At 46.7% G+C, this 19,860-nt stretch overlaps 1 protein-coding gene across 12 annotated transcripts in view; it reads left to right on the forward strand.

The window, feature by feature from the left end:
* The window catches only part of BCKDHB (branched chain keto acid dehydrogenase E1 subunit beta), a 290,535-nt gene that overhangs the window by 116,066 nt on the left and 154,609 nt on the right, over positions 1-19,860 (forward strand). For 2 of the 12 annotated variants that reach the window (XR_012157976.2, XR_012157977.2), the window contains exons 9-10: positions 5,831-5,885; positions 7,083-7,174. The exons of 9 other annotated variants lie outside the window; for them this stretch is intronic. Coding sequence is in view for 1 of the 3 variants with exons in the window: in XM_073336534.2 (XP_073192635.2) it covers positions 5,831-5,860 (30 nt within the window). In the remaining 2 variants the exon portion in view is untranslated. Of the gene's footprint in view, positions 1-5,830; positions 5,898-7,082; positions 7,175-19,860 lie in introns of those variants that run through there. One more of the 12 variants, XM_073336534.2, reaches the window with a different exon arrangement.

Genomic DNA, 19,860 nt, shown 5'->3' on the forward strand with positions numbered 1-19,860 from the left:
CCAAAATTTATTAAGCTAGATTCTAATCATGTGGTTACAAAATTGCTAGTGCCTACTTATTTAAATGTAGAGATGTTACACACACAAACAAGTTACAAAACTGAAGCCACAATCCCAAAGAAAGAAAACAAAGTATAGAGCTCTATTTCAAAATATGTGTACACTAAAGATAGGAGATCAGGTGTGGGTGCTTCTTACCCTCCTTGCATCTCTCGATTCCAGCGGTGCCAAGCCAGGATCGGTCACTCAATTCCGTGGAAAGACGAATAAGGGACAAGGCGTAGGGACCCTCTTAGCTGCAGAAGCCTTGGGAGGCTGTCACTTATCTGACCAGCAGATAGATAGTGAAAAGCACTCAAAAATCATGGTGCTGTAGGTCCCCTACTTATACCTCTGTACTCCTTTATTCTCTTTCTCCTTTCTTATGCCAAATTGAGGCTGGTCTGTCGGGGTGACGCCAGCTTTCGCAAGAGTAGTTTACACTTGCAAAGAAGAGAAACAATAAGTTTCGACTACTGGACATTTCTTTTATCAGGGTAAATATTTTCCCACCTAGGATGTTGGTGTGTGTGCATCACGCTATTTAGTAGGGGCTAAGAGCCATGTCTGTCACAGGGCCTCTGCCTGCTGTGAGCTTAATCGTCGTATCTGTTCCCAGAGGCACATTGTAGCAGCACACCTGTGCTTTCACAGCTTCAAAGGCTGTGCTGGAATATATGTTAAGTGCCCTGTTCCGGCTTCCTCCTGTGTTTCCAGCAATGCTGGTCTGAGTGGGGGGGGGGCGGGGGGCGGCTGTCTGGCTACAATGACGTACAATTGTGCTTTTGCTGGCCCACCAACTTGAAGTTCCCACTCCCCTCAGCTTACTTCACCTTATTGGACTGTGACAAATGGAACATCAAGCTTAGCAACCATGACTGTGCACTCTCATTGCACCCACCAAAGGCACCCTCCTAGTATTGAACCCGGTAGTTGCAGTGTAGGTATCTCAGGATCAGAATTACATATGCCTTGGCCAGAAGCTACTGTTCTCTACCGTTTCACACTGCTTCTAAGGTTTTGTGGTAAATCAATGCCTATGTCTATAAAATGACATTATAGTTGTACCACTTGTGCTATTAGAGTTAAGTTTGTCACTGTTTCCATTGTAAACTCCTATTTTAGGTTTAATAAAAAGTACGCTCCAGGCTACTAGGCTTACAAGGGCAGCACTCTAGAACTATTTTTTTAAAGTAGACTGCCACTTTTGAGCCAGGAGTGTGGAATATTAAAATTTTGATGATTCAGATTACTATTTGAGTTATAGAAATGCAAAAAGGCTTTGAGTTGAAACCTTGCAGACCATTAATACATTTCTGGCTGCTTTAGGAAAATTTTTTAAAATGATTGAGTTGTTTGAACTAAGATCAGTGTGGTGGGGCAGTGCCCTACCCCCATGCCAGATTGGGCTACAACAGGCCAGAGTGGCTGCGCAAGGCGGCAGCCAATCAGGGAGGGTCTGTTAGAGAGCCAGTCAGAGCCAGTATGACAGCCAGCCAATCAGGGCTAGGCTAGGCCCTATATAAAGGCTGCCCAGAAAGGGAGCAGGCAGTCTCTCCCAGACCTTCAGAGGGTGAAGGTCTGTCTCCTGTGTGAAGGGACTAGCACCAGGGACAGCGCAGGCTGGGGGAGCAGAAGGGAACTCCTGTCCGGTACCGGGCTGCGGGCCCTGAGAAAAAGGGCCTAGCCGGTGCGAAGGGGAAATGGCCCAGGGCAAGAGATGGACAAAGGGAGAGAAGGAGGGCAGACAGGAAGGCTGCTGCCAAAGGGTCCCTGGGTTGGGACCCAGAGTAGAGGGCGGGCCTGGGTCCTCTTCCCCCTTGCACTTCCACCTGGCCATTTGGAGTGGCCATCATGGACTGCATCAGACCCCTGCCAAAAGGGGTTAGACTTTGGAGTGTGATTGGCCATTGTGGCGGGGGCAAAGAGAAGGACTGCTGATAACACCAAACCCCCAGAAGGGGTTGAGAGCGGAGCAGTGGGCACTGCTGGAGGGCAGCGTCCTGAAGAGGACGCCGCAAGCTGGGAGCAACGTGGGCCGAGACGCCAGTCTAGGGCGAGAGACGGATGGGACACCACCGGTAGCTCAGTTCATGAGGAGTGCCCTCTAATTCTCAGAGTGAACAGCAGGAGGCGCTGCGGTGGTGAGTCCCAACCCTGTCACAATCAGTTTTGTACATGGGTGCTTAATTTAACCTCCTCCCCCAATGGAAATTCCATAGGAGTTTTTAACATTGAAATTTTCAGGTCTAGTCTTTCGTGGATCTATTTACAAATTGTGCATAAGGAAGGATTATGCCTGAGTACAGAGAGCGATATGCATCTGTACATAATTCCTGTCACACAGGTTGTCATAAATATAAAGGGAAGGGTAAACCCCTTTGAAATCCCTCCTGGCCAGGGGAAAGCTCCTCTCACCTGTAAAGGGTTAAGAAGCTAAAGGTAACCTCGCTGGCACCTGACCAAAATGACCAATGAGGAGACAAGATACTTTCAAAAGCTGGGAGGAGGGAGAGAAACAAAGGGTCTGTGTCTGTCTGTTGCTGGGTCTTTGCCGGGGATAGACCAGGAATGGAGTCTTAGAACTTTTAGTAAGTAATCTAGCTAGGTATGTGCTAGATTATGATTTCTTTAAATGGCTGAGAAAAGAATTGTGCTGAATAGAATAACTATTTCTGTCTGTGTATCTTTTTTGTAACTTAAGGTTTTGCCTAGAGGGGTTCTCTATGTTTTTGAATCTAATTACCCTGTAAGATATCTACCATCCTGATTTTACAGGGGGGATTTCCTTATTTCTATTTACTTCTATTTTTTTATTAAAAGTCTTCTTGTAAAAAACTGAATGCTTTTTCATTGTTCTCAGATCCAAGGGTTTGGGTCTGTGGTCACCTATGCAAATTGGTGAGGCTTTTTTATCCAACATTTCCCAGGAAAGGGGGGGTGCAAGTGTTGGGAGGATTGTTCATTGTTCTTAAGATCCAAGGGTCTGGGTCTGTAGTCACCTAGGCAAATTGGTGAGGCTTTTTACCAAACCTTGTCCAGGAAGTGGGGTGCAGGGTTTTGGGAAGTATTTTGGGGGGAAGGACGCGTCCAAACAGCTCTTCCCCAGTAACCAGTATTAGTTTGGTGGTGGTAGCGGCCAGTCCAAGGACAACGGGTGTAATATTTTGTACCTTGGGGAAGTTTTGACCTAAGCTGGTAAAGATAAGCTTAGGAGGTTTTTCATGCAGGTCCCCACATCTGTACCCTAGAGTTCAGAGTGGGGGAGGAACCTTGACACAGGTAATGTAGTCTGTGGGTTAGTGGGAAAAGAGATTGATCTTCCAGATCAGTAAAAGTTTTTTTTTTTTAATAATTATAATGTATCAATAAACAGCAATCTGAGCAGCACTTACATAACATGTCATGTCATGCCAGGCCAGAGTCAAAAATCTATTTTTACAGAAAGGTATCTGTATGTGTGTTTGACTTTTCTTTTTTTCATTTGCACTAGAACTGGTTGAAAATTTTGATGAAAAATAGAGCAACATTTTTGTGATTAAACAAAAGAAGAAAGGGGTCCTAATCCTTATCTGGGTCTCTGGATAATGAGGAGACCGTGTGGACCAGCTAAGGAAGGAATTATGTGAGGGGAGGTGGGTGTTTTGGGAAAAACTCAGGAAGCTTTTCCTTGATATTCAGCCTATACTTTGTGTTCTAATTTCATCCTGTTATTTTGGGTGGAATAAATTGGCTTAATTTGTAATAAATTATTCTCCCTACATGGCATTTCCACTCCTGAGATATCTGTAGATGTTTGTCCTCTTCCCCTATAATAGTAATTACTAAGTCAAACTACACTTATTTAAATGTTAGTACTTTCCTTATTAGTCATGACTCCAGTTTAACAGTAATCCCTGGAGTCAGTGGATGTAAAAGGGCTATTAACCTTTATGACTCTGACCCAAGTGATGTAGTCTAGTTTAAAAATATATTCATAGTATTGAAATTGTGTTATGCCGGATAATTGCTTCATGGCATTTTCTTAGTTTAATGTAAATGCATTTTCTTAGTTTAATGTAAGTGTTTTTTCTTAATTTAGCAATAAGTATTGATGAGCCTACTGTGAGGACAGTCTGAACTGTTGATGATTATGTTACATAAAACATAGGAACGTTGAAGCCTTTTAAGATCTATTATCAAATCCAAGACTAATTGGTACTACCCATGAATATAAAACTTATCTTATCGTTATGATACTTTATTTTATTACCAGTGAAGAACATTTATGTATGATAATACTTAGTACTATATCTTACAAAAGAGTATCTTTGTCTTTACAAGAGTGAATGAGGAAGATGCACATTGGTGAACATTCTACTTGCAATAAAACAGAAACAGATAATTATAATACTAAAGACAATGAAAATTACCCTCTTTCTGGGTATGCAATTACACATAATGGGGAAAGAGGTTACTTTCATGCTCAATTGAGAATTGGGCATACAGGGAAAAAAAGACTTCTGATTGTATTTTGTCACATTATGTCCACATTATTAATTATTATTATTATTTATTTTTTGGTCCCAGTTACAGGACAAACTACTTCATCTTGTAATCATTGCATAACCATGTTAGTGTAAATACTTTTGCCATACCACAGACTTACCTGATTTTATATTTAATACTGCGCAGGCATTGTCTCATATCCAGAATACTTAACATATAAATAAAAAGATACATTGACATATATTACATTGCAAACTCAATATAAAGCAAAATGATCAAGAATCCTGGTTCCTATATAATAACGTTCTTTCTAATTGAATAATTACATAAAGATTTTAAAATTCTCTGCACAGGGTTGTAAGTTACCAGTTCACAAACACAGTGGAAATGCACTGATGGTCATTTGTCAGGCACCATTTTACCGAAGCCATGGTAGCCACCTGGAGTGGCAGGTGGCATTTTACATCCTAACATTTTCAAATGATCATTTTCTTGAGCCAACATGAAGAGTGTGTATAAGGCACAAGTCAGTGTCTCCATGTTATAAATACTCTTCAGGACACTTGTATGCAGTAGCATGTTGCCCATGGTACTGTACAGAGAGACTGAGGGGACGGTCCCTGCCCCCAGTAGCTTGAAATCTAAGGGACCAACTCTGCATTTGAGTCAACAGGACTTGGAGGCTCTCAATAACTCGCAGGAAGTGGTCTGAAACTTGCAAGATCACAATCCAAATGCTAATCTTACATCTCAGGCCTAGTATTCTACATTGTTCTCTGCTGCTTTCGCTCTACCGGTGGTGCCAGCCTTGACATTCTATTCCTCTACCTTCTTTCTAGCTGCCCTTCGCTTGGAATACTTTCTTGTTCGGTTGTGCCAGGCCACTATGCTCTCTTAATTCAAATAGTTCATTCAGATAAATCTCTTATAACAGGCCTACAATAATTTTTTTAATATTAGCGACTATAAAATATTTTAAAAACTCTAGTAATTTAACCACCAGGACATGTACACAACTAGTTTAGTAACTGCATGATTTTGAAGATATTTCTTCCTTCTTCATATCCTCTTCCTACTATTCATTATCCCCACAGATCACATCACATCTGACATTTAGATTGTTTACTCTTCCATCAGGGAGCTTGTCTTTCCATTTGTGCTGTGCACACCTATGGGTGCTTTCAGATACAGGGATAGATGACATGGGGCAAGGTGGAGCAAGAGAGGTTTTACATAAATGAGATTATGAGGTGGTTTGAGTTGTAATGTACATGCCATGTTTCCTTTTTTACCCTTTTAATAGGTTGGCATGAAATCCATGGAGAAACTATAATGGAAAAGATTTAAATAGCTGAACAGTAAGTTACATGTAATGTACGTTAATATTGCTCATCTCTCTGTCACTGCAATAGGAATATTTTGTGGCAGAGCTGACCAAACTTTCAATGAAGCATATATGCACTTGGAACGTAACATTTTAAAAAACAAACAGTATACCATTCAGGGACCAATCTCCGAATATTATTTGTTTATTGTACTATGTTCAAGGTTAGGCTTTATGGCAGCAGATAGTGCTAATTTGAATATCTCCCTATGAACAGTATAAATGTGTGACACCATTGTCACTGGAAACTAACATCCACATGTACAGTAACCTCTTCCATGCTGTATTGCCATATAAAACATACAGATCAGAGGCCTCCTCACAAGGTAGTTTCTCTCAAATACAATACCCAAGAAATCAAGTGACCATATTTTTCAAAATAAAAAATGGAGACACTTTTTTGTGGGTCACAATATAACAATACAGAAGACAAAAGCCTTTTAAAAAAAAGGATGCTGATGTCACATCAGCTGCTGAATCAACAGACACACCTCTTTCTCGAGTGGAGGATTTTTTTCCCTTAGGAACACTGTTTTGAATGAGTTTATCTCAAAATACTGAACAAGTCTCATTGGTCCCTTCCGGCCTTGGAATCTATGTGATCACCACCTCTATAACACCAGCCATAGAACTTCTCTCAAAATAATTCCTGGATTAAGTATATCTTTTAGAAAAATATCCAATCTTGATTTAAAAATTCAGTGATGGAGAACCCACCATGAACCTCGGTAAATTGTTCAAATGGTTAATTACTCTTACTGTTAAAAATGTACGCCTTGTGACTCTTCATGTTGAACAAGAGAACAGCTTTGATAATATCTGTATTAATTTGACTTTTCACTCCAAACACTATTTGGCACACTGAACACATCTTTCACTGGGCTGTTTGTTCTGGTATACAGAGGGAATTCTACTCAGAACAGCAATATATATTGAGTACCCATTAAAAAAAGGTTTGATTGATGAAAATGAAAAGCCAGGACATTTCCAGGGGCCAAGAGAAGTCCATGGCTCACTGACATTTTGTGGAAAAACTGGGACTGTCTCAGTAAAACCAAGACGTGGATTACTTTACAATATCTTTGTAACACTAAATACCTCTCTCATGATTAAGGATATGATCTGATCACATAGGTTACGTGACTTTAACAGATGTCTCTGGCTTTTTCAGCTCCAGCTGTCAGCCCTTTGGGTGCGGCAGGACACAGAGAGGGAGCGCTACCTCCACCCCTGATTCACCTCAGCAGGCCACCCAGCCTGTAGGTCAGTCAACATCAACACCTTCCTGCCAAGTGCTGGCTCCTTCCCCAGAGACTAGTGCAGGCGCCTTCCATAGGGGCCCATTCCTTAGTTCCTGCCTAGGGCCCCAACATGTCTAATGCCAGCCCTGAGCAACAATAACTCAGGTTGTTACATGTGGCCTTTGTGGAATTTCACACACAAAAGTCACCCATCTTTTAAAAGTGATTAATTTGAAGTAAGACTAGGAGAACAGCAGATCTACCAAGTGCAAATCAGCTTAGAAAGTTTTACTTACCCAAAGTGTGTGACTATTGTATTGAAGAATTAAAGGAAAAGTTGCAGTCCTATTAAGGAATTAGCATTGTGGCAGATGAAACTACCATTGCTGAAGATAGGTATGTGCTTAACATTCTTGCTGTCCCTGTTCCAACAAGTAGTGATAATGCAGACACTTCAGATGCAGGTGAAGACAAGTTGGATGTTTTTTTATTACATTGTGACATTTTGGAAGCAGTCAATTTTAAAACAGTCAGCAATGCAATAAGGGAAACTGCTGAAAAATTCGCAATACCATTTGATTGCATTACTGCATTTGTTACTGATAATGCCACATACATGGGGAAAGTTTGGGATTGAGGTTTAAAATCTTTGTTTTTAAATGCTATGTACCTTACATGCCTGGCACATTTGCTTAATCTTGTGGGTGATCTGTGGAGGAAGATACTTTTGAAAGTAAATTAATTCATTGTGGCTGTAAAACGTGCTTTCACTGCCTATCCTGCTGGAAAAGCCCAGTTACACATTTCTAATGGAAAGAGGGAAAAGTCCTTCCATCCCACCAACCCCCATAATAACCAAACGGAACAGCTGCTTCAATGCAGCTGAACATATTGAGGATTAATTTTCAATTTTTTACAGAGGAGACTGGTCGTAGTACTAGTTCAAATGTTCAAGAGATTGATTTTTGCCAATCTGAAGCAGTTATTGAAGACCTCCAGGCTCTAAAAGAGTTCGCAGGCCAAATCATGAACACACTTAGTTTATGAAGAGCCCTCAATTGTAAACAATATGCAAGTAATAAATGACATGCATGATTTTGTTTTGTGAACAGAGAGCTCATCTGGAATTATATTGTTTGTAGGAAGCCAAAGACTCATGTTACCTTGACAACCATGGGTAGACAGCTTTGCTGTATTTCCCTCTCTGGGTTCCATTGTATTTCCTCACAGAGATTCAGTAGTTTCTGGCAGGTTGATGTATTTCAATTATTATTCCTCTGTGCAGAGCTGGCCTGAACATTTTTGGTTGTGCCTCAAAAATCCAAGGACCTATGGCCATGAGTATTATATGTCCCAGAGTCCAAATTTTAAACCCTTTCGAAAAAATCAGTTTGCACATGGTTAGTAGAGACTAGTACTGGCCATGCTCATTCCAGCGGTTGCAGGGGCTAAGCAGGATTTTCCCTGCAATTGCTGCTGTGCCACCAGTCACAGGAATTGAAATCAGGGAGATTGTATTTCCTGTGGTCTCAATGGTACCTCTGCTTTCCCAAGAATTTTGTGGTTTTGTCTATTTTTTTTTTTCCTTCTGTGGAATGCCAAGTTTGAAAATATTGTGGGTCTATTTGAAAGTTGTATAATAGCCACTGGAAAAGGAATGGGTATATGTTCTATTTCTTTATTGTCTAACATTCATGCTTTGATTCTGCAAATTAGAAGTTATAAGAGCATTTACTTTGTTCATATTTTCTAGAGTGGAGTAGTAGGAGAAGCTGGTAGGATGTTATAAACTCCTGTTTCTGATATGAAGTCTATGAGACAAGGTGGGACCAACCTCTGTTGATGAGAGAGCCTAGCTTTCGAGGTTACATAGAGCTTTTCTTAAGGTCTGGGAAATGTGTTCTGGGAGTACATCTACATGGGGATAAAAGCCCGTGGCATAGCTGTGGCCAGCCCAGGTCAACTGACAGGCTCACAGAGCTTGGCTGTGGGATTAAAAATTGCTGTGTCAATGTTTGGACTGGAGCCTGAGCTCTGGGACCTTCCACCCTCACAGGGTCCCTGAGCTTGGGCTTCAGCCTCAACCCACATGACTACACAGCATTTTCAGCCCAGGGGCCCAAGCCCCGCAAGACTGAGTCAGCTGACCTGGGCCAGCTGCAGGGGTTTTATCCCTAGGTAGACATACCCAAAGTGTCACAGCTAAATACAAGCTGGAACAGATTGTTTCGAATAAGTATACAAAACGATCACTCTATATCTGTCCTCTCAGTGGTTATTCTCAAAGGAAACCTGCTCAACGCCTTCAGATGATGAACCTGGGAGCTTAAATTCATAAGTTTGCTAGACTGGATAAGACACTGGATTTATGGCTTATTTCAACAATCAATATCCCACTAACTAACCCTTCCCCCCAGCCTTTCTCCCCCCCCCCTTATGACTGGAGAGGTGTTAAAGGGACAGTTCACTTTGAACAGTCCCTTGAAATATACGTTTACTTACACAAACAATCTTTTCCACGTTGTATTTAGCTGTGTCCCTTTTGAGGCTATGTCTACACTACACCCTATGTCAGCATAATTTATATTGCTCACAGGTGTGAATAAACCACCCCCTGAGTGACATAAATTCTTCGAGTACTTGTTCACGTCCATTCCACATTAGGGGTGTGCGTGCCACATGCACGAGCATCGGAACCTTTTTACTTTAGCGGCTCCCGGCGGGCCCCCCAAGTGGCGCCACTGCACCGTGCATATATACCCCTGCCGGCCCGACCCCCTCCAGTTCCTTCTTACCGTCCGGAGTGGCGTTGGAACGACCTCTCTCATAGAAGAGCAGTCCCCTAGCCTTTAGAGTAGCTGTTATCAGTTAGTTTACATACAGATTATGGACACTTAAGTCATTAGGTGCTTGGAGGCCTCCAGCACCTGCCCTGGCTCACAGCTTCAAGGCTTGCACCACGTGCCGCAAACCTATGCCAGTTAGTGACCCCCATGACTTGTGTCTACATTGCCTGGGGGACGGACATCAGACTGAAAGGTGTAGGATTTGCAAGGCGTTTAAGTCAAGGACAAGGAAAGAAAGAGACTTTCGCCTAAGGCAACTGTTGATGGAGGCCGCATTGCAGCTGCTGGGCCCGGAGCGCCCGACGCTGGCTCAGGCTTCCTCGGTGCGTAGTGCCCCGGAGCCGTCGGGAGACCTGCCAACGGCTAAGCACCGTAAACTGTCAGCCTCGGAGCGCCAGGCTAGGCCCCAGCACTGATCATCCTCCCCGGTGTGGCCCCCGGCGCAGCCTAAAGGAAGGCGCGGTCGTTCCCCGCACAGGAGGCTGGTGCCTCCCAAGGCCCCGAGCGCTGACAAGAGCGGGAAGGCTGCGGTACTGGTGCTGACACAGGCAGTCCCGGCAGCACAAGCCCCACCGAGCCCAGACCTAAGTGAGCTCAGTGCGGACAATGGGCTCGAGGGCATAACATGCCTGGCACCTTTTGAGGCTGCAAAGGACCTCATCGAGCTATCGGCAGCAAGCCCCCTCCCGTATGGGGAGAACCCTCTGGCGTCCATGCCTCAGGTGCCGTCGAGGGGTAAGCCGGCAATGGTGTGCCGCTCGAGGACACCGTCCCGGCACCGTTCCCGGAGTTGGTCCTGGTTGAGCTCCGACACTGCAGACTCGCACTTGCCCGTGGCCCAGAAGGAGGTTGCAGCACCGGCAGCGGATCGACGCGAAGAAGCACCAGAAAGGGCATGCCGCTCTCCGGCACCGCCCAGAGACTGGCACCGGGAGGAGTCGAGATGGCCCTCACCATAGGTCTCCCACAGACGGTCCTGGTCCAGGGAACACCGGCCCCGATCCCGGTCCCGGGGATACCGGTACTGCTCTCGGTCCTGCTTAGCCAGGAGGCACTCGTTCTCCTGCTGGCGCAGATTGTTGGCACCGCCATGGCCTTTGCGATCAGTGTTGCCGCGGTCCAGCTCTGGCCGCTATAGCTACCTGCACCGGGGCCTGGAAAGCAGGGACCCTCAAGGGAGCTGGCAACCTCAATGGGGGCCACCAGGCCATAGGCCCAGGGGGTCCAGAAGGGCCAATCAGGAGCGCCTAGGGACCCCATCCAGGGCAAGTTACTCGGTGCAGCGGTCCTGGTCCCCTCACCGATGCCAGACTGTGCCGGAGGCAATAGTATCCAGGCCTCCAACATAGACCAGAGAGTCTGGCACCGAGCCCAGTGCCGTCCCATGGACTCCTGCCCCGGCTTGAGCTGGAGGCCCCTCCCACGGGAGATGAGGAACAGGAGGACCAACCAGAGGGGGTCGAGAAGCTGCTAACCAGATTAATAGGATTTAGGTGGCAAGGCTATGACAGATACAGAGGCAGCAGTGGGAGTGACCCATGTAGCGGAAGACACAATGAGGATGACTGGATGTGGAAGCTGTGGTATGTACATGATCATGGAAGGGGCACCTGGTAAGAGTTTTGTCTGTATGAAATGCTGTCTGATAGAGCTGATGGAGGAAAAGATTCGAGGTTTGGAGATGCAGGTGGAAAGTCTGGTAGAGTTTAGGAAGGGGTTTGAGCAGATTACGGAGCGAAGACATGAGGTATCTGAAGGGAAAAGCTCAGACTTGCAGGTGGAATCAGGGATGGGGAATTCTGAGGGGAGACTGGGTGAGGAAAGTGGTCAGTGGAAGCAAGTGACTAAAAGAAACAGGTAGAGGAAAAGACGGGCTAGTGAAGGAGAAATAGAGCTCAAGAATAGGTTTGCAGAGTTGGAAAATGAAGAAGGGGCTCAGCAGGTAGTCACTGAAGGTGGAAGGGCAAGGAAGAAGAGTAGAGTGGCTAGTCCTATAGGAAAAGGGGAAGAGTCAATGGAGATTACACCAAATATGAGCCCCAGCAGGATACAGGATGGGTTGAAGAGGATTACAAGGGAGAATAGGAATGGAAAGAACTTGCAGCCAGAGGGAACAGGGGATAGTCTGGAGAATAGCACCGTCACTAGGAAAAGGCAGGTCTATGTGATTGGGGACTCTTTACTGAGAAGAATAGATAGGCCTGTAACCAGAGCTGATCCAGAGAATAGGAGGGTGTGCTGTCTTCCAGGTGCTAAGATACGGGATGTCGACCTGAGGTTGAAAAGGATCCTAAAGGGAGCAGGAAAGAATCCCCTAATTATCCTTCATGTGGGAACAAATGATACGGCTAGATTCTCACTGGAAAGTATTAAGGGAGACTATGCTAGGCTGGGGAAGATCGTTAAGGAAATTGAGGCTCAAGTGATCTTTAGTGGGATTCTGCCTGTTCCTAGAGAAGGGCAACAAAGGTGTGACAAGATTATGACCATCAACAGATGGCTTAGGCAGTGGTGCTCTAAGGAGGGCTTTGGGATGTATGGCCACTGGGAGGCATTCATGGACAGAGGACAGTTCTCTCGGGATGAACTTCATCTGAGTAGGGAAGGAAATAGACTTCTATGATGGAGGCTGGCACAATTGATTAAGAGAGCTTTAAACTAGGAATTTGGGGGAGATGGTTGGGAGATGTCCAGGTAATCTCCACACTGGATTTTAGCATTGAGAGGGAAGAAAACGAAGTAAGAAAGGATACAGCCGTGGGTAGGAGGAAGGGCAGTGTGGATACCAGTCTAATAGGTTATACTGGCTGTAGAATGACCGGGCCTAATCGGGTACAGAATGTGAGCGAGGCCAAACAGCAAAAATTAAGATGTTTGTTCACCAATGCGAGGAGCCTAGGGAACAAAATGGAGGCACTAGAGCTACTGGTGCAGGAAGTGAAACCAGATATTCTAGGGGTAACAGAGACCTGGTGGAATAGTCGTCACGACTGGACTACAGGTATTGAGGGGTCTGTGCTGTTTAGGAAAGACCAAAATAAAGGTAAAGGTTGTGGAGTAGCACTGTATATCAATGATGAGATAGAATGTAAAGAAATAAGAAGCGATGGAATGGATAAGACAGAGTCCGTCTGGGCAAAAATTACATTGGGGAAGAAAACTATTAGAGCCTCCCCTGGGATAGTGCTTGGGGTGTGCTATAGTCTGCCGGGATCTAGTTTGGATATGGATAGAGCCCTTTCTAATGTTTTTAATAAAGTAAATACTAATGGAAACTGTGTGATCATGGGAGACTTTAACGTCCCAGATATAGACTGGAGGACGAGTGCTAGTAATAATAATAGGGCTCAGATTTTCGTAGATGCGATAGCTGATGGATGCCTTCATCAAGTAGTTGCTGAACCGACTAGAGGGGATGCCATTTTAGATTTGGTTTTGGTGAGTAGTGAGGACCGCATAGAAGAAATGGTTGTAGGGGATAATCTTGGCTCAAGTGATCAGTTCAAACTGAACGGAAGGATTAACAAAAATAAATCTGCAACTAGGGTTTTTGATTTCAAAAGGGCTGACTTTCAAAAATTAAGGAAATTAGTTAGGGAAGTGGATTGGACTGAAGAATTTATAGATCTAAAGGTAGAGGAGGCCTGGGATTATTTTAAATCAAAGCTGCAGAAGCTATTGGAAGCCTGCATCCCAAGAAAGGGGAAAAAATTCATAGGCAGGAGTTGTAGACCAAGCTGGATGAGCAAGCATCTCAGAGAGGTGATTAAGAAAAAGCAAAAAGCATACAGGGAGTGGAAGAAGGGAGGAATCAGCAAGGAAAGCTACCTTATTGAGATCAGAACATGTAGGGATAAAGTGAGACAGGCTAAAAGTCAAGTAGAGTTGGACCTTGCAAAGGCAATTAAAACCAATAGTAAAAGGTTCTATAGTCATATAAATAAGAAGAAAACAAAGAAAGAAGAAATGGGACCGCTAAATACTGAGGATGGAGTGGAGGTCAAGGATAATCTAGGCATGGCCCAATATCTAAACAAATACTTTGCCTCAGTCTTTAATAAGACTAAAGAGGATCTTAGGGTTAATGGTAGGATGACAAATGGGAATGAGGATATGGAGGTAGACATTACCAGATTTGAGGTAGAAGCGAAACTCAAACAGCTTAATGGGACTAAATCTTCATCCAAGAATATTAAAGGAATTGGCACCTGAAATTGCAAGCCCATTAGCAAGAATTTTTAATGAATCTGTAAACTAAGGGGTTGTACCGTATGATTGGAGAATTGTTAACATAGTTCCTATTTTTAAGAAAGGGAAAAAAAGTGATCTGGGTAACTACAGGCCTGTTAGTTTGACATCTGTAGTATGCAAGGTCTTGAAAAAATTTTTGAAGGAGAAAGTAGTTAAGGACATTGAAGTCAATGGTAAATGGGACAAAATACAACATGGTTTTACAAAAGGTAGATCGTGCCAAACTAACCTGATCTCCTTCTTTGAGAAAGTAACAGATTTTTTAGACAAAGGAAAAGCAGTGGATCTAATTTACCTGGATTTTAGTAAGGCATTTGATACCATGCCACATGGGGAATTATTAGTTAAATTGGATAAGATGGGGATCAATATGAACATTGAAAGGTGGATAAGGAATTGGTTAAAGGGGAGACTACAACGGGTCCTACTGAAAGGTGAACTGTCAGACTGGAGGGAGGTTACCAGTGGAGTTCCTCAAGGATCGGTTTTGGGACCAATCTTATTTAATCTTTTTATTACTGACCTTGGCACAAAAAGTGGGAGTGTGCTAATAAAGTTTGCGGATGATACAAAGCCAAGGTAACCTATTTCCCCTTGTTTTTTCCTACCCCCCCCCCCCCCAAGACGTTCTTGTTAAACCCTGGATTTGTGCTGGAGATGGTCCACCTTGATTATCATACACATTGTAAGGAGAGTGATCAATTTAGATAAGCTATTACCAGCAGGAGAGTGGGGTGGGGGGAGAGAAAACCTTTTGTAGTGGTAAACACCCATTTTTTCATGCTTTGTGTGTATAAAAAGATCTTCTGTACTTTTCACAGTATGCATCTGATGAAGTGAGCTGTAGCTCACGAAAGCTTATGCTCAAATAAATTGGTTAGTCTCTAAGGTGCCACAAGTACTCTTTGTCTTATGAAAGGAGACTCAAGGAGCTTGGCTTGTTTAGCCTAACTAAAAGAAGGTTGAGGGGAGATATGATTGCTCTCTATAAATATATCAGAGGGATAAATACCGGAAAGGGAGAGGAATTATTTAAGCTCAGTACCAATGTGGACACAAGAACAAATGGATATAAACTAGCCACCAGGAAATTTAGACTAGAAATTAGACTAAGGTTTCTAACCATCAGAGGAGTGAAGTTTTGGAATAGCCTTCCAAGGGAAGCAGTGGGGGCAAAAGGTCTATCTGGCTTTAAGATTAAACTCGATAAGTTTATGGAGGAGATAGTATGATGGGATAACATGGTTTTGGTAATTAAATATTCATAGTAAATAGGCCCAATGGCCTGTGAAGAGATATTAGATGGGATGGGATCCGAGTTACCCAGGAAAGAATTTTCTGTAGTATCTGGCTGATGAATCTTGCCCATATGCTCAGGGTTTAGGTGATGGCCATATTTGGGGTCTGAAAGGAATTTTCCTCCAGGGCAGATTGGAAGAGGCCCTGGAGGTTTTTCGCCTTCCTCTGTAGCATGGGGCACGGGTCATTTGCTAGAGGATTCTCTGCTCCTTGAAGTCTTTAAACTACGATTTGAGGACTTCAATAGCACAGATATAGGTGTGAGGTTTTTTGTAGGAGTGGTGGGTGAAATCTGTGGCCTGTGTTGTGCAGGAGGTCAGACTAGATGATCATAATGGTCCCTTCTGACCTAAATATCTATGAATCTATGAGCCTCCTCGTCTTCCTCCGATGAGGCGGTGACGGGTACAGAGGTGTCCGGCCCTCCACCGATAGACCATAGAGCCCACCAGGAACTGCTGCGCAGAGTTGCCCAAAATTTGGGGTTATAAGCCCAGGAGACAGTTGAGCAGGAGGACCCCCTGGTCGACATTTTGAGCCTCGAAAGTCCGTCCAGAATAGCGCTCCTGCTCATTAAGACCATCCAGTCTAACTATAAGACTATATGGCAGACCCCAGCCTCCAGCGCTCCAACGGCTAAAGGAGTGGAGCGTAAATACTTTGCCCCATCTAAGGGCTATGAGTTCCTGTTCTGCCACCCAAGTCCACGCTCTCTAGTGGTTTCAACGGTGAATGAAAGGGAGCACCATGGTCAGCAGGCCCCGGCCCCTAAGGCCAAGGAGGCAAAACGCCTTGGCCTTTTTGGTAGAAAGGTGTACTCATCTGGGGGCCTTCAGTTAAGGATTGCTAACCAGCAGGCCATCATCAACGGGCACAATTTCAAGTCCTGGGCGGCGGTGGGGAAGTTTAAGGACAACCTCCCGCAAGGTTCCCAACAAGCATTCACGGCCCTAGTGGACGAGGGCAAGGCAGTAGCCAAGACCTCTCTCCAGGCCTCCCTGGATTCGGCGGACGCTGCGGCTAGAATAGTTGCGTCAGGGGTGGTCATGAGGCGCTCGGCGTGGCTCCAGAAGTCAGGCCTGCCCCCTGAGGTCCAGAATACAGTCCAGGACCTCCGCTTCGAAGGGTCCGGGCTCTTCTCGAACCAGACAGACGTGAGGCTGCATAGCCTCAGGGACTCGCGAGCTACACTCAAGTCGCTGTGTATGCGCACCCCAGCAACCCAGAGGAAGCCCTTTAAGCCACAGCCTCCCCCTCAGCACCAGTACCAGCCTTGCCATAGGCATGAGCCTTACCGTAGGCGAGGCAGGGATAACAGGCAACGGCGCTATAACAATAATAATAATGCGCCGGGCCAGAACCAAGGCCAGCACAAACCCCAGCCGGGCACTAAGCCAGGCTTTTGAAGGTGCACTCGAGGACAGCGTACCAGATCAGTCACCAGATCCGTCCACTTGTTTGGTGAACTGCCTGTCCTGTTTCTCCTGTGCATGGTCTACCATTATGTCAGACGGTTGGGTCTTACGCATGGTGCGGAACGGGTACTGACTGCAGTTCGCCTCCCTTCCCCTCCCCCCCTTTCACCGTCCCTTTTCAGGGACCCCTCTCACGAGCATCTCCTAGAGGAGGAAGTCCACTTGCTGCTAGAGGCAGGGACGGTAGAGGCGGTGCCTTACGGCCTAAGGGGAAAAGCGTTCTACTCCCGGTACTTCCTCATCCCCAAGGCCAAAGGGGGCTTTTGCCCCATCCTAGACCTGCATGGGCTCAACAAGTTTCTGGTCAAGGCCCGGTTCCACGTGGTCTCTTTGGGCATGATCATCCCTTCCCTGGATCCAGGGGACTGGTACGCCGTCCTCGACATGAAGGACGTGTACTTTCATATCGCCATCTTCCCAGCACACAGATGGGTCCTACGCTTCACCGTGGGTCGAGAACATTACCAGTTTGCAGTTTTCCCGTTCAGTCTAGCCATGGCCCCAAGGGTGTTCACGAAGTGCATGGCGGTCGTGGCGGCCTTCTTATGGAGGCAGATAATGTGGGTGTACCCATACCTCGATGACTGGCTCCTGGCAGGCCGATCTGAGGAGGAGGTGCGGGGCCACGTGGAGGTGGCCCTGAGATTGTTCTGCGAACTGGGGCTCCTGGTCAATGTCCCAAAGTCCACGCTCGTACCCACGCAGAGAGTGGAATTCATAGGGGTGGTCCTGGATGTGGTGCAAGCCAGGGTAAGCCTTAAAGTATCCCGATTCCAGGCTATCCAGCATGCGGTGACCTCCCTGTGCCAGTTTCCAAAACAGCAGCCAGGTGCTGCCTGTGGCTGCTGGGCCACATGGCAGCATGCACGCACGTGGTCAGGCATGCGAGACCGAGACTCAGGACTCAGCAGGCATGGCTCGCTCAGGTGTACCACCCAGGCAGGGACCCCCTGGACTTGCCAGTGACAGCCCCAAGGGATGTGCTGGACTCCCTGCTGTGGTAGCAGTCCCAGCCCGCGGTTTGCGAAGGCATCCCCTTTGCTGCCCGACTTCTGGACCTGACGGTGATAACGGATGCGTCAGACCATGGATGGGAGGCTCACCTGGGGGACCTCATGACGCAGGGGTTGTGGTCCAAAGCAGAGCGGTTGCGCCATATCAACGTGAAGGAGCTCAGGGCGGTTCGTCTCGCCTGCCAGAGCTTTCATGCCACCCTGAGTGGTCACAGCATGACAGTTCTGACAGACAACACTACTGCTATGTTTTATATATAAAAGCATGGTGGGGCTCGTTCCTCGCCACTCTGTTGTGAGGCTCTTCTCCTCTGGGACCTTTGCATAGCCCATGCGATTCACTTCGAGGCTTCCTATCTCCCGAGGGTGCGGAACGAGCTGGCAGACTCCCTCAGCAGGTCGTACCGTATGCACAAGTGGACACTCAGGGTGGACATCGTGCTTTTGCTCTTCCGCAGGTGGGGGTTTCCCCGCGTAGATCTGTTTGCCACCAGGGCCAACGTCCAGTGCCCGCAGTTCTGCTTGTTCCAGGGCCGCAGCCCGGGCTCACTCACGGACGCGTTTGTGATCCTGTGGAGAGGGGGCTTGATGTATGCCTTTCCCCTGCTCCCCTTGGTGCACAAGGTGCTGCTCAAGGTGCGCAGGGACAGGGCGGTGGTGATCCTCATCGCCCCAGCCTGGGCCCGCCAACACTGGTACACATCGCTCCTAGAGCTGTTGGTGGAGGCCACAGTAGTCCTGCCCCTATACCGGGACCTCATTACACAGGACGGCGGGTGGCTTCTCCACCCTGACCTGCTGTTGCTGCACCTGATGGCGTGGAGGCTCTGTGGCTAAATGCCCTGGAGAGCCAGTGCTCCCTTCCTGTGCAGCAGATTCTGCTTGGCAGTAGAAAGCCCTCTACCAGGGTGGCCTATATGGTCAAATGGAAAAGGTTCTCGAGTTGGTGTGAACCTCGACAGGTGCGGCTGGGCCAGGCCTCAGTGCAGGCCATTCTGGAGTACCTCCTGCACCTCAAGCAGCAAGGGCTAGCCCCGTCCTTGCTTGGAGTGCACCTGGCCGCCATCTCCGCCTTCCATCCGGGGTTCTCTGGGTGGGGCTCGGTGTTTTCCCACCCAATGGTGGGACGGTTCCTTAAGGGGTTGGAGAGGGTGTTCCTGTATTCCCGCCCCCGGTCCCTCCATGGAACCTTAACCTGGTCCTTTCTAAGCTCATGAGACCCCTTTTCGAGCCCCTCACTACCTGTTCTCTCCTCCACCTTTCCTGGAAGGTGGCATTTCTGGTTGCTGTTACCTTGGCCAGAAGGGTGTCCGAACTGAGGGCACTCACCTCTGAGCCACTGTACACAGTATTTCACAAGGACAAGGTGCAGCTCCAGTCTCACCCCCAGTTCCTCCCTAAGGTGGTCTCCCAATTCCATCTGGGCCAGGACATTTGTCTGCCAGTGTTCTTCCCGAAACCCCATACGGACCCAAGTCACTGCAGCTTGCACACCCTGGATGTGCGTTGAGCGCTGGCATTCTATTTGGAGCGCACCAAGTCCTTTCACAAATCCATGCAGCTGTTTGTGGCTGTAGCCGAGAGGATAAAAGGCCTCCCAGTGTCGGCGCAGCGGATTTAATCTTGGATTACAAGCTGCATCCGGGCGTGCTATGAGCTTGCAGTTGTTCCGCCCAGGCGGTCTTGGCCCACTCGACCAGGGCGCAGGCGACTTCCATGGCATTCCTTTCACAGGTCCCGATCCAGGAGATCTGTAGAGCAGCCACCTGGTCCTTGGTGCACACCTTCACGACCCACTATGCGGTCAACCAGTAGGCCAGAGAG

This window comes from Lepidochelys kempii, chromosome 3 (genome assembly GCF_965140285.1).
Source record: "Lepidochelys kempii isolate rLepKem1 chromosome 3, rLepKem1.hap1, whole genome shotgun sequence".
NCBI lineage: Eukaryota > Metazoa > Chordata > Testudines > Cheloniidae > Lepidochelys > Lepidochelys kempii.